The sequence below is a fragment of the Bos taurus genome, chromosome 3, assembly GCF_002263795.3.
Source record: "Bos taurus isolate L1 Dominette 01449 registration number 42190680 breed Hereford chromosome 3, ARS-UCD2.0, whole genome shotgun sequence".
Lineage (NCBI taxonomy): Eukaryota > Metazoa > Chordata > Mammalia > Artiodactyla > Bovidae > Bos > Bos taurus.
Genome location: NC_037330.1, coordinates 8,303,100 through 8,315,504, shown reverse-complemented (window position 1 = coordinate 8,315,504; position 12,405 = coordinate 8,303,100). Strand labels below are relative to the sequence as shown.

At 53.7% G+C, this 12,405-nt stretch overlaps 1 protein-coding gene across 1 annotated transcript; it reads right to left on the bottom strand.

Moving 5' to 3' along the window:
- Positions 1 to 3,646: 3,646 nt before the first annotated feature.
- Positions 3,647 to 11,703, bottom strand: ADAMTS4 (ADAM metallopeptidase with thrombospondin type 1 motif 4). The gene is given in 9 exon segments (NM_181667.1): positions 3,647 to 4,854; positions 5,284 to 5,459; positions 6,377 to 6,552; positions 6,784 to 6,970; positions 7,077 to 7,363; positions 8,116 to 8,286; positions 8,856 to 8,988; positions 9,238 to 9,561; positions 10,669 to 11,703. Coding segments are annotated over 9 exon segments (2,520 nt in total). The 5' UTR covers positions 11,302 to 11,703; the 3' UTR covers positions 3,647 to 4,421.
- Between the last annotated feature and the right edge of the window lie 702 nt (positions 11,704 to 12,405).

Below are 12,405 nucleotides of genomic sequence, written 5' to 3'. Positions count from 1 at the left end.
GACCTCATACCCTATGACCCCCCCTCTATCTTGACACCTGTCACACATGTCTAAAATCTTTGTCTTACCCAAATGTCTGAGCCATCAGACTATGAACTCTCTGAGGACAGAAAGCATGTCTTCCTTTTTATTATCCCCTGAATGTAACCTAGAACTTTTGGCACAAATTTTTACAAAATAGCCCAAGTAATAATAATATTATTATTACAATATAATATTAGATTATATAATATAATAATTGATCAAGTAATTTAAGATCATGCCATTGCATCTTGGCTCTTGCAAAGCTTAGATTCAGTCCAACTGCAAAAATCTGTGTCCTTTCCAGACACTGTGAGAGAATGATTTGATTCCAGTTTATAACCTAATTGGTTTATTTATTGAACAGGTAAGTGTGATTAAGTCAATTAATTTATTTCCTCTGACCCACGTTCAGACCACATTTCCAGCTTCTCAGTGCTTCCTTGCATCCGTATTTGAACATGTGTGTCAACGTGGGTCACCGTTGGTGTAATTTATTACTGGGTCTGCAGGGCCTGTTGTTGGTTGCCCAAAGACTATGAGGGATGCCTCCAATCTACTTCCTGCCCTCCCTTTCCTTCCTAAAGCTACGTAAGTACTCAGGGCCTGTCCCCATACAAGGTCCTGTCTGAGGAAGTTTTCAGCATTGTTGCCCCCCCTTCCCCTCGCCCGCCTCTTTCAGAGTGGTTTTTTAAGAACTGGTGGTTTCCTGCAGCTGTCAGCTGGTTACTCTTGCTGCCAATGATTTTGGCTTCCCCCCAGCAACAGTCAACGAGGAAGGTGTTCAACTGGTTCAGAAGCATCCTCTTATACGTATTAACAATAAAATGTTAATACATTAAGTTCTACTCTCTTCCTCCTTCCTCCCCAACAAGTCCTGACCATGAGATGAAGGTTTTGTCACTTACCATCACTCTGGTATTTTAGAAAATAAAATATTATAATACTATGTGAAAATTAAAGAAGTGGGGCTAGAGAGGGGGTGGAAATGTAAATTAATAGCTCATTCCACAGCATACACCCCACCCCAAACACTGGCTCTCCCACTCCCACCACAAAATTAGTGATTGGACAAATGCCCAGATTTCTTCTGCTCTAACCACTAAAACAGAGAATCTCAGGGACAGGAAGATTTAAAAGAAATTGGTCCAAGTCACAGCTATTGCTTCAGTCTCCTCCCCCACTCAAACACACAGTCACCCTTGCCATCCTATAAAATAGTTGTCTCTGCTTGAACTTCTGAAAGGACTGGGCTCTCCCAGCAGTCACTGATTCTTCTTTCTTCAGCTCAACATCATTCTTTTCCCCTTAAGGACCAGATATCTGAACTGTCTCCGTGCTTTCCTCCCTCCTGTTATTCCTGTTTCTCCTCTGTTTGTCCATCCATACCCCAGCTCAGCCCCGTGAAGGCAATAGATTAGGCAGACTGAGGAGTCAGGGCTCATCCTGGCTCTTCGAGTGAGGTATGCACTCCTTAATCCATGGGAAGAACTTGCTGGACTCCTGACATCAGGATATTAGGTAGTCTATGGCCTTGTTTTGGGGAGGGTGCTATGATGAGAACATTCTGGAAAGGGGTGAGGCCTTGCTTGGGATTTAGGGCCAGAATGCCCATCACTTCTCTTTGGGGAGCAGCCCTCTCTTCTCTTTCACTGTCTGACTCCACCCACCTACCCGCCCAATCATACAGGTGGCCTCTGAGCTCAGCGCCTTCCTGGGAAAAACTTCTTCATGGCAGTCAGAACCTTATTCAGTGAGAAAAGGGCTTTCTCTTAAAATAGTACATATGAAAGTGATTTACAAAGTGTGAATTACCATAGACACTAAAGAAACGTAAGAAGGGGTATCATAATTACCTGTTCGTAAGGCCCAGCCCAGGACACTCTCCTTTTTTATTTTATTTTATTTGACCACACTGCACAGCATGCAGGATGTTAGTTAGTTGACCAGAGATCAAATCTGTATCCCCTGCAGAGGAAGCACGGAGTCCTAACCATTGGACCACTAGGGAATCCCAGGATTCATCCTCCTGAAACCTCAGAGCCCACTGAAGCCTGGGCATCAGTTCAGTTTGCCTTTATTATACAGTTCTTCATATCATCCTATCTTTCTCTTTGCAGAGGTATACTACAAAACATTTCCCCAGGTTGTGGTGAGCATCTTTAGTCATGTATTGTTTGCGTTTGTACCTCAGGTCTACTTAGGACCGAACTTGGCTGATTATACCATTAGCTCATGTTATTGGCGGCCCAATTTTGCTACTTAGATGAAACATTTGAAGATCACTCTGGCCTTGTCCCACTCTCCTGTTTCTCCCTCCTCTAGCCTCGCTGGTAGGAGGATGGGAGGAAGGGCCAGGGCCAAGCACAGCAGTGGGGCCATACACGATGAAGAGAAGAGATGGAGCGGAGCAGGGGCCTGCTCTGTTCCCGGTGCTGCTGAGGGAGCAAGTGCCATGCTCGGTGGCACAAACTCCAGTGCACTGTGCAAGGCACTGCCTGGTACAGAACGTGAGCAACGAAGCCCAGCCCCAGTGAGCACGGCACACACCGCCACTGTCTATGGCTTGCCTTAATCCCCTATATCCCAAGCAATGCATGGCAGCCCAGCAGGAGCTACTAAGGCAGACTGAAGCACCTCTATTTTCCCTGCTTCCTCTTCCTCAACTTCCACCTCAGGGTCTTCTTTACCTATAGTTCCTCCCTCACCTCCACATTTAGACCTTCTTTAATCCCTAGCAGTCCTGCTCCTGCCTCAAGACTCCAAATTCTTGCAGGGTCTACCTGCCACCCTATCACAAGCCTGTTCCTTTAATCAAAGTCACCCAGTCAGAAGGAAAAATAGAATTGTTTAGTATCCAACTGCCCTTCAGGTGTTTTCTGCCACCACTGAACAATTGGCTCCCCCTTGCCTCAGCTTCTCCACGCCTTTTTTTGTTTGGGGCCCTCCTGACTATCTCCCACACCTCTTCTTAAATTCCATTCTAACCTCACGTCTTCAAAGAAGTCTGCTAGGTTTACACTGGTTTCTAGGGACTCTGTGCCTGTTACTCAGTACTCACAAGGGTAATTCACATGGGTACAGTCTTCACGGTTTTGAAAATACTGTAACATTTGTTCAGAATAACCCTGTGGGAAGAGGTATTTTTAGCCCTCTTGCACACATGAGCAACCTAAGGCTCAAAATCCGTGACTTATCCACCACTACCAGCTAATAAGATGCTGAACCCCAGCTCAGATTTAGACCCACCAGCGCCTGCTCCAGTGGTCTTCCTGAAATAGCCTCCCCAGGACCCCCTCACCTAGCACTCTCATTGCTAAGCACTGTATGTGTTGACACTTGTTATTTTTCACCTTCATGTTCTTGTCAACTGTGCTTGTACTGCAGTGTTTATTAAGTCTCCACGTGGTTGGGAGCCTCCGGGTATCAGGGACAGGATTGTCCTTTCTCTGACAGTCCTTCAAAATCCAGGCTAGGGCTCTGCCAACCAAAGGAATTGAGCCTGGGGGCGAGGCCAGGCACCACTGACGCAGATCTTTGCCACCTTCAGATGCACTGCAGACTCTGGAGACAGTGGAGCCGAGGACAGCAAGGTGGTGATAACAACAACGGACAGCAGTTGCCATTTGTTGAGCACTTACTGAGTGCTAGGCATTATGCTAGTTCTTTATTTACAGTATTTAATCCTTATAACAAATTTACAAAGGAGGTATTATTATCGTCAAATGAGGAAACTAACGTTCAGAGATGTGGAATCAGGGTGCAACCCACATCTGTCTGACTCCAAAAGGAGCACATAAATAGCAGAACTCAATTTATATTTAAAAAATATGATAATCCCTTACTCCCTGAAGGCCTATCCTACCCTTGACTCTTCCTTTCCGAGAAAATAAAATTCAAGGAGAGGAAAGCTGGGCAGGATGAACCACACACACGCACACACACACACACACACTTTGTCACACACACACACACACACAGATCACGTACACCTATCACCACCACCCTGGATTTCCTAGACAGGGTGAGAGCTAGGAAGGCAGGGGATCAGTTTCCCCAGGACCCTGACCCTCATCCCCATCCCTGGTGCTAAATAAAAGTGAATAAATACGAAATAAATACAACTGGGGCCCACCCTGCCTTCCCCCTCCCTCCTGTGACCAGCAGGGCAGAGGGGGCAGTTTAGATAGGGGACAATCTCCCAGCCCCTTCCATCCACCAGCCATCCAGGGCAGGAAACCCCGGCAGGGCCAGCCTGCTCGGTAGCGCGGGGAGGAGAGGCGGGGCTCACTAAGCCCCTCCCCCACGATGTCTCGGGGTGAGGCCGCTGCAGAGGTCTCTCGTTCACCCAGCTAAGTCCGAGGCCCCGGTGCCCAGAAAGGGCAGCCGGGATGGTGAGGTTATTTCCTGCCGGCCCAGGAGCGCCGCCGGAGGATCTCCAGAATCTGTGACTTGCGGCGCAGCCAGTCCTGGGGAGTGGGGCGTGGCGTGGAGGGGACCGGTCGCGGTCGCGGCACGAAGAAGCTGTATCTGAGGCGGGCGTTCTGCGGGTTGCCAGCCACTAGGACCTGCAGCGTTAAGGGCTCAGCCAGGGGCCCGTGTCCTGACAGTGTCTCCGAGGCTGCAGTGGCCCCGCTGTAGCGCAGGCTGACGGCCCCGGGCAGTACCACGTCTGTGGGGGACGGGATCAGCGTGTATTCACCGTTGAGGGCATAGGAGCCATCGGGGAGCTTCAGGGCCAGGTAGAGGCTCCGGACGCTAGGGCTCCCCTGCTGTCGCACCAGGATGTGGGTGGCCCCAGCGGGGATGGTGACCACGTTGTTGTATCCGTACCTGTGTTAGAGTAGAGGAGAACTCAGCATTTCGGTGAACCCTCTCTGCCATTCTGAGCAGGGTTTGTACCATCACACGTGTGCAGCAGTTGTCTCCCCAGACCTTCCTGAGCTGTCCAGCCTAGATCTGAGCTATCTGCAGATGTGTCCTTCTCCCTCTTTGTGGGCCCTTACACCTGCCGCCCCTTCTTGAGGTACCCTTCTAAGCCCCCCTCCTTGGCACGCTCCAATCCCTACTCCCTCCAGGAGGGAGGTCGCCTCCTGCGGAAGCCTTCCCCAATGCCCACAGGGCCCTCATGGCAAGCCCAGGCTGACACTCTGGAGCAGGGGTCTGTTTGTGTCCCTTACTAGACTCCCAAGTCAGCTCTTTGAGAGGAGAAACAGTGTTGAGGATACCTCTATATCCCCAGGAAGGTGGAAGTGAACAAACCTGAATTTTTTGAAGGAGCCAGACTGCTTGCTGCAGCTGGAACCATCCCCACCACACACCATGCACTTGTCGAACTTCTTTTTGGAGCCAATGACGCGGTCACAGCCGGCATGGATGCAGCGGCCCTGGACACAGACTGAGGAGCTGTCCGGGGAACAGGGGGTCCCATCTGCCACCTGAGGAGAAGAGAGGGAGTGATGAAAGGGTCTTCCTAAATCAAAAGGTGTTGGTAAGCCAAACAAAAACCATATCCCATCAGGGAGGGGATGTGGATGGAATGCGGAAGGAACCCCAGGCTCTGTAAGGGATGATAATCATAATGACAGTGATAAAAGCCACCATTTTCAGAAGCTCACGCTGAGTTAGACACTGTGCTAAGTGCCATATAAATCTCACAACCACTATTTGAGGTTTGTAGAGATGGAACACTGAGGTTTAGAAAGATTAGGAGCTTGCTCAAAGGTTACACAGCTGGCAAGAGGAGATGCCAACACGGGAATTGCAGGTCTGAGTCCCAACACCAAGCCCTAAACTTTGGTGTAGTGTCCCAGCTAGACACTAGAGGGCAGTCAACAAGTAGGCATTCTCCCCAGAAGAGGGTGAAGGAGGCAAGACTGCTAGTCTAGTTCTTCCTTCTTCAGCTTCAGCCCAGGGCCCTATCACAGAGAGGGGCGGGGCAGGGCCATCACCCTCTCCAGGCCTGTTTAGTGGGGGGACTGGCCCCCCATGAGCTCAGTGAGGCCACCACTGTAATTCAACAGAGCAGCCCATCCGATGGGGGTCAGAGCCATGCCCAAAAGGCCACAGGCTTCCATTCTCACCAAATGGAGCAGTGGAAGATGGGGAGAGGAAGACCGAGAAACCGACGAAATGGGACAGGCTAGCACATCCTGATGGACAACTTCTTCAGAGTCCAGGGCTGATTTTCCAAATACCCTTAGACAGAGAAGTCTGAATGGAGCCCTGGGCTGGCCAGGCATGGCCGTGGGAACTCCAGCAATAGCGCTGTTTTGGATCTTGGCCATCAGAAAGCAGAGGGCCTCTGGGGGGGTGAGTGAGCACAGACAAGGCCCTGGAGCATTCTGGTCCTCACCCGTGGGTCCAGCACGTAATAGTAGCCCAGTGCCCGGGTCTGGCAGGTGAGTTTGCACTGGTCCCGGGGGGCCACACCAGTGTAGCGAGGAACCCAGTCCATGGGCCCGGGGAAGTTCTTGAAGAGGTCAGTGCGGTGGTTGTAGGCAGCACACTGCTCTTCGCGGAAGGTCAGTGCTGTAAGGTTAAAAATGGACAGTCAGAGCCCCTCTCCCTCACACTGCCCCACCAGCCTCCCATTAGCCTCTCACACCTTCTAGACAGCATGACAGCTCTCTACCCCACAGACTGCCTGTCACTCCCCTCAACAGCAGGACCCTTAACACTTCCTTGGTCCCTGAACTTAAGGGACAGTGCTTTCTGCTCTCCCAATGCTTTCCAAGGGGTTCCCTACCTCCCACTCCTCACCTGAGCCAGTTGGGCAGTCCTGGGTGTTGCAGGAACGGAAGCGGGTACGGCGGCCCTCACAGTACTTGCCACCATTCCGGGGGACGGGCCGTGTGCAGTCCCGGGAAGAGAACTGGACACCACCCCCACAGCTCCGAGAGCAGTCACCCCACGATCCCCAGGGACCCCAGCCACCAGCCTGTGGGACCTGCAGAAGGACAGAATGGAAGAGTGGGATCAGTATACTCTCTTGGGCTCAGGGCCAGTCACCACTCCCCCAGGCCCTCTGCCCCACCCCTGCCCTTGGATCTCACATTGAAAGCCTGGAGCTGGTCCACATGGAGGCAGCGGCCACCCATACAAGCCTGTGCGGGCCCGCAAGGGGTACCGTCGGCCCAGGGTGAGTGCTTAGTCTGGCACATGGCATGGCCATTCAGATGGCCAGAGCACCAGAGGGCAGCACAGGGCGGCGGCAGCTGTGGACAATGGCGCGAGTCAGGCCCAAAGGTCAGCTGGCACTGGCGGTCAGCGTCGTAGTCCTTGCCGGGGAAGGTCACGGGCAGATGCAGAGGAGCCTCCGGCTTGTCTAGGAGACAGTGCCCTGGGAAAAGAGGCAGGGGCGTTATGAAGTCAGCAAGAGGTTGCAGAGGGGCCTGCTGGTCATCAGCTGAAATCTTGGGTTCCCGGGTGGCTGAGGGATCCTACAAATTCTAGTACTGGAAGAAGCTTTAAATAGCAGCTGTAATTTATTCGATGTTTATTTGATGAGCACTGACTAAATGCTTGACCAGCAATATGTGTTTAATCATGGCCAGCACCTGTGAGGCAGGTGCTATTTTACAGATTTTTTTACAGATTTTACAGATTTTTACAGATCGGCTATGCAGAAGTGAAGTAACTTACAGTCACACATCCACACACATCAAAAAGTAGGATCAGGAGAGGAGCTCACAGCACTAGATCTTCCTACCTAGTCTAACCAAATACAGACTTCTTGATCTGCTTCTCATCAACAGCACTGTTCGATCATAGTCATACTGCTAAGTCTGCACACCTCAAGTGACAAGGCCTCCTTCACAACTGGCCCCTTCTGGTGTCAAACAGTTCTGGCCCTTAGAAGGTCAGTTCTAATTCTTTTGAGGCCAAAACTTGCCTCCTGTAGTTGTGCTATTCATCCTGAGAGGAAGTGGGAACCACATAAAGGCAGCAACGTTTCTCACCCCATCCCACACGTAGAGAAGGCATGTTGGAGAGAGTCAATTTGGCCCATGTGGGATACGGCAGAAGAGGAAGTACTATGCAGGGGGCAGGAACTGTGTCCTGCACAGGGCGAGGGGAGTGCCATCTGCTTACCGAAGCCATTGTCTAGGAAGTCAGTGATGAAGCGGGCGCTGCAGGGGGACCAGGGCTCCTCGGGATCCACGTGAGCCATCACAGGAGCCATGACGTGGCGGGAGGTGCTCTCAGGCCCATTCAGACCAGTGCATTGCTTCGAGTTGTCATGGAGCATGCTGAAGACATGGCCTGTGGAGCAGAGGCCCTGTTAGTGGCCACGAATCCCATCCCTGGGCCCTCAGTGGGCTGCAGACCCATCAAAGCCTGGTTGCAGCTTTGGAGGATCAGATCCATTCCACATCTCCTTCTGCCCCCAGTGTCCTTCTGGTGCTCCAAGGGCTTCTCAGTGTGTAGCCCCCATTTCTCTGTCTTCCTTCCCCCCGATATATTCAGGGGCCCTCCCTACTCACTTTTCCTTACAGCCAACATTCCCAACCCTGATTCCATCCATTCTATCACTGACTCTTGTGAATAATCTCTCTCAACATTGTCCCACCTCCCCCTCCAAACACACCCACACCCACACACACACACCCAAGTTCACAGTAGATTTCTACACACTATCTCATTGAATAGAAAAATGTGTTTGTCTACATTCTGAGCAGAGAATGGTAGTGGCCCTGGACTGAGGCTTGGGGAGAAGGAAGAAAAACTTGGTGACCTCCACTTGTACGCTGGTGAGCGCACCGTTGCCTCACCTCACCCCTGACAGCTCTCTCACTCCTCATGCATGCCCCATGACCCCACCGCCAGCTTACCCAGTTCATGAGCAGCGGTGAAAGCTGACTGCAGCCCATCATCCTCCACAATGGCGCAGCTCCGGGCGGGGTCACACACGGTGCCCACGTCAGCCATGCCTAGAGTGTCACAGGTAGAAACTCCGCACAGGTCCTGTGGAGAGGAATCAGAGACACTGCATGAGGGAACAAGACAGCGGGGTGCGTTGAGCTGAGATCCAGATTAGTGGGGACCTGGGCACTGCGCCTTCGGCACTGTCGGGGCCAAGATGGCACTGGCAGTGTGGCTGGGGCCAGGCACCATGTCGAACTACCCCAGGGGCACCATTTACACTAGAGTCTGTGCAGCGGTGCTTCTTGGAGTTGTGCAGGGCGTTGCCTGAGGTGCTGCCCGGGGTCTCACCTGCCGGGTAAACAGAATGGCTGTGTCAAAGTGGCCAGGGTCCGCGTCGTCAGGGGTGTTGAGTCCTCGTTGCCAGGCACAGAAGCTGCGCAGGGTCTGGGCGGCACTGGGGCCCACTTGGGGCCCTTCCTCACCTGGCCCCAGAACCACTAGCCGAGTCACCACCAAGCTGACGGGGTTGCGGATGCTCGGGTGCTTGAAGGCCTTGGCCGCCGCTGCCATAACTGTCAGCAGGTAGCGCTTGAGCCCTGCACCATGGAATGCCGCCATCTTGTCATCTGCCACCACCAGAGTCTCCACAAATCTGCTCAGTGAGGCAAAGCGCTGCAGAGGAAAAGAGGGGAAGAGGATCCTGAAATAGCCTCCCAGACCCGTGGATAACTTCTCCCCTCCCTCACTTCCTAGGTCTGGAACTCAGCAGAGCCAGCTGGGCCTCACATATCCCATGGGATTCTTGACGGGTCTGGTGAGGCCTCTCCCCCGACAACTCCAAATCCCTGGGCTTTTGCGGTAACTCTGAGAAATCATCTGTTGGTTCTGAGAAGAGGAGGGGATAGGGAGGCCACGTCCCAGGGCTGTGTGGGCCCCTGAAGTGAAAACCAGTTGGGACGGCCTCTGGGAGGGACCATGGGGTCCTCCAGGCCCAAGTGTGGCTGGGGCCTGCAGGACTGGGGCTAGAGGGCTGGGCTGCAACGTGTCTGCCCTGTGTGGTTGGAGGAATAATTCAGTCAGCAGCTAGGGCCAGGGCCAGATCTCAGCGTGGCGGGTGCGGAGGGAGCGTCTGGTCTGGATTAAAGCTAGAGAGGGAGGGAGGGAGGAAGGGAAGAAGGGGGAGAGCGGGAGTGGGAGGGAGGAAAGGATGGAGCCTCAGGCAGCCTTACAGTCAGTCCGCAGTGTGGGAAGGACCGACCAGAACGGACTTCAGGGTGCCTTGCCTCCCTGTCCGCTCCTGCCCTAGTTGGTAGTTTGCCAGAACAATTTTGAAGACAGCATCAGAAGCCAGAGGCCAATCCCTCGGGCCTCAAACCTCATTCCTTTAGCTGGTGGTGGGGTGAAAGTCAAACTTGGGGCCCAGAAAAGAGTCAAGGCCAGGGGGCTGTTAGGAGGGCCTCACTGTTGGGGACTGTGCCAGCAGGATAGCCAGGGCCATAGCCACGCAGGGGCGGGATGGGGAGAGGCAGCAGTCACTCCCAGCACAGAGTCTCTGACCCACCTCTGGGAAGCACCCCTTGGGATCAGCAATCTGGCCAGAAGAAGGGTTGGGGCAGGGAGAAGCCAGAAGCTTCCCAGGGAAGGAGGCTAGTGGAAAAAGAAAAGGCAGGCAGAAGGGAGGGGAGCAGCAGACGGGCCAGAAGTGGAAGTGGGTGGAGAGAAGACGAATGGGGGTCAGTAGGACAGACACGGCAGGACACGGACTCCAGGACTGCCTACCTTAGCCCTTCGGGGGCTGGGGCTGGGTTTCCCAGGAGGAGCCTTGACGTTGCACATGGGGCCCTGGCCGCTGACAGGACTCTTCCGGCGTAGGATGTGAGCCCCAGGCCCCCCAGCGGAGTTAGGCGCGCCTCCCTCCAGGGGCTGGATGTGGAGTTCAGTCCCTCGGTACTGCAGCACCCCTAAAAGTGCTCCCCCGTCCCAGTGCAGAGATGCCACCGACTCCGGATCTCCGTTGATGGTGCCGGTGAGGTAGGTGCCTGGCTCCGCCCCACCTAGCAGCTCAGGCGCTCGGCCCAAGTATTGCACCGTCAGCCCCTCAACCTGCACGCCGGGGTCCTTCTCCAGCTCTAGCAGCAGCGTCTCCCCAAAGGCTGGCAAGCGGTACAACAGCCTGGCAGGGGCGCCCAAACCAGGCAGGACGCTGCCGTTGAGCTTCTCTGGAAACACGATCTCCTCCTCCCGGGGGAGGGGGCTGGCCGGCCAGGCTGAGGGCAGGAGGGAGGCTAGCAGCAGCAGCCACACTAGCCTGGAGCCGGAGACGGGCACAGTGGGGAGCAGCAGGCGGGGTTGGATTCCCCACAGCCAGCCGTCCGCCAAGCCCCTCCCGGGATGCGAGTCCATGTGGGACATGGCACTGATGCTGTAGCTGGGAGGGACTGAGGCCATCTGGGCACCAAGTCCTCCCTGTCCCGGCTTCGAAAAGCTCCTCTCTGCAGCCTGGGGGCTCAGACTCATGCCAGGGTCAGAGGCAGAGTTTTCAGAGGGCCCGGGGACCTTCAGAGGAGTTGGAGAAAACTTGGCCCTTAGGCTTAGGAGAAGTGCCTAGTGGTCTGGTTCCTCCACACTCTCCTCCCACTCCCTCCTTCTCCTGGGTCTGTTTCTCCCTGCTTGTGTCTTCTGCAGCTTCTCTGGCTTCTCCCTCTGCTCTCTCAGACTCTCTCTGGCTTCGCTTCAATGCCTGTCCTCTCTCTCTGCCTCCTTCCGCCGTGCCTTTGTCTCTCCTTTTCTCTCTCCCGTGTCTATGTGTCTGTGGGTCTCTCTGTGAGTTCTTCCCAGCTTCTCTCCGCGCCAGCTCTTTTTAAGCATCCCCAGCTGCTACGATTGGCTGAGCTATAAGCCATTCAGCCCAGAGCTCTGGTGGCAGAACTCAGATGGGTGTCTCATTGCTTCCCAAAAATCCATTTGTTTTTCTTTAAAAAAAAAAAAAATGGGACTTGCCCAGTCCCAGTTGCTAGAGGGGACTCTCCCAGGCACTGGGCCAGCTGATGACATAGCCTTTTCCCAAACTCCGAAGTCGGCTCTCAGCTGTCTCACTCTCTTTGGTGGGGTAGGAAGTCAGGGAAAGGGCCTGACCAACACGCAAAGAAAGGATCAAAGTCCCAGGAGAATTCTTGCTCCCACTGTCTAGCCTTTTCTCAGGGATCCTTCATGATGCTCTCTGCGCCTATAGGCTGGTTTCCAGGGCCAAGGGAAATGAGTGAGCTGCCAGGGAAAGAGGGTGGGGAACAGGTAAGGAAGCATCAAGAGGGCAGAACAAAGAAAGGAGGTGACTTGACACAGCTCAGGAACCAAGCAGTTGGAGAGAGTACAGGAGGCTGGAAGAAGGGACAGGCAAGGAGACAGTGATCACGAAGAGTACTCCTCAAAGGCAGGATGAGTCTGCCTAGAATGGGCACATGAAGCAGGCAGAGGCCACGGCAGACAGGATTAAGGACTTTTATAGAAGGAAGGCCC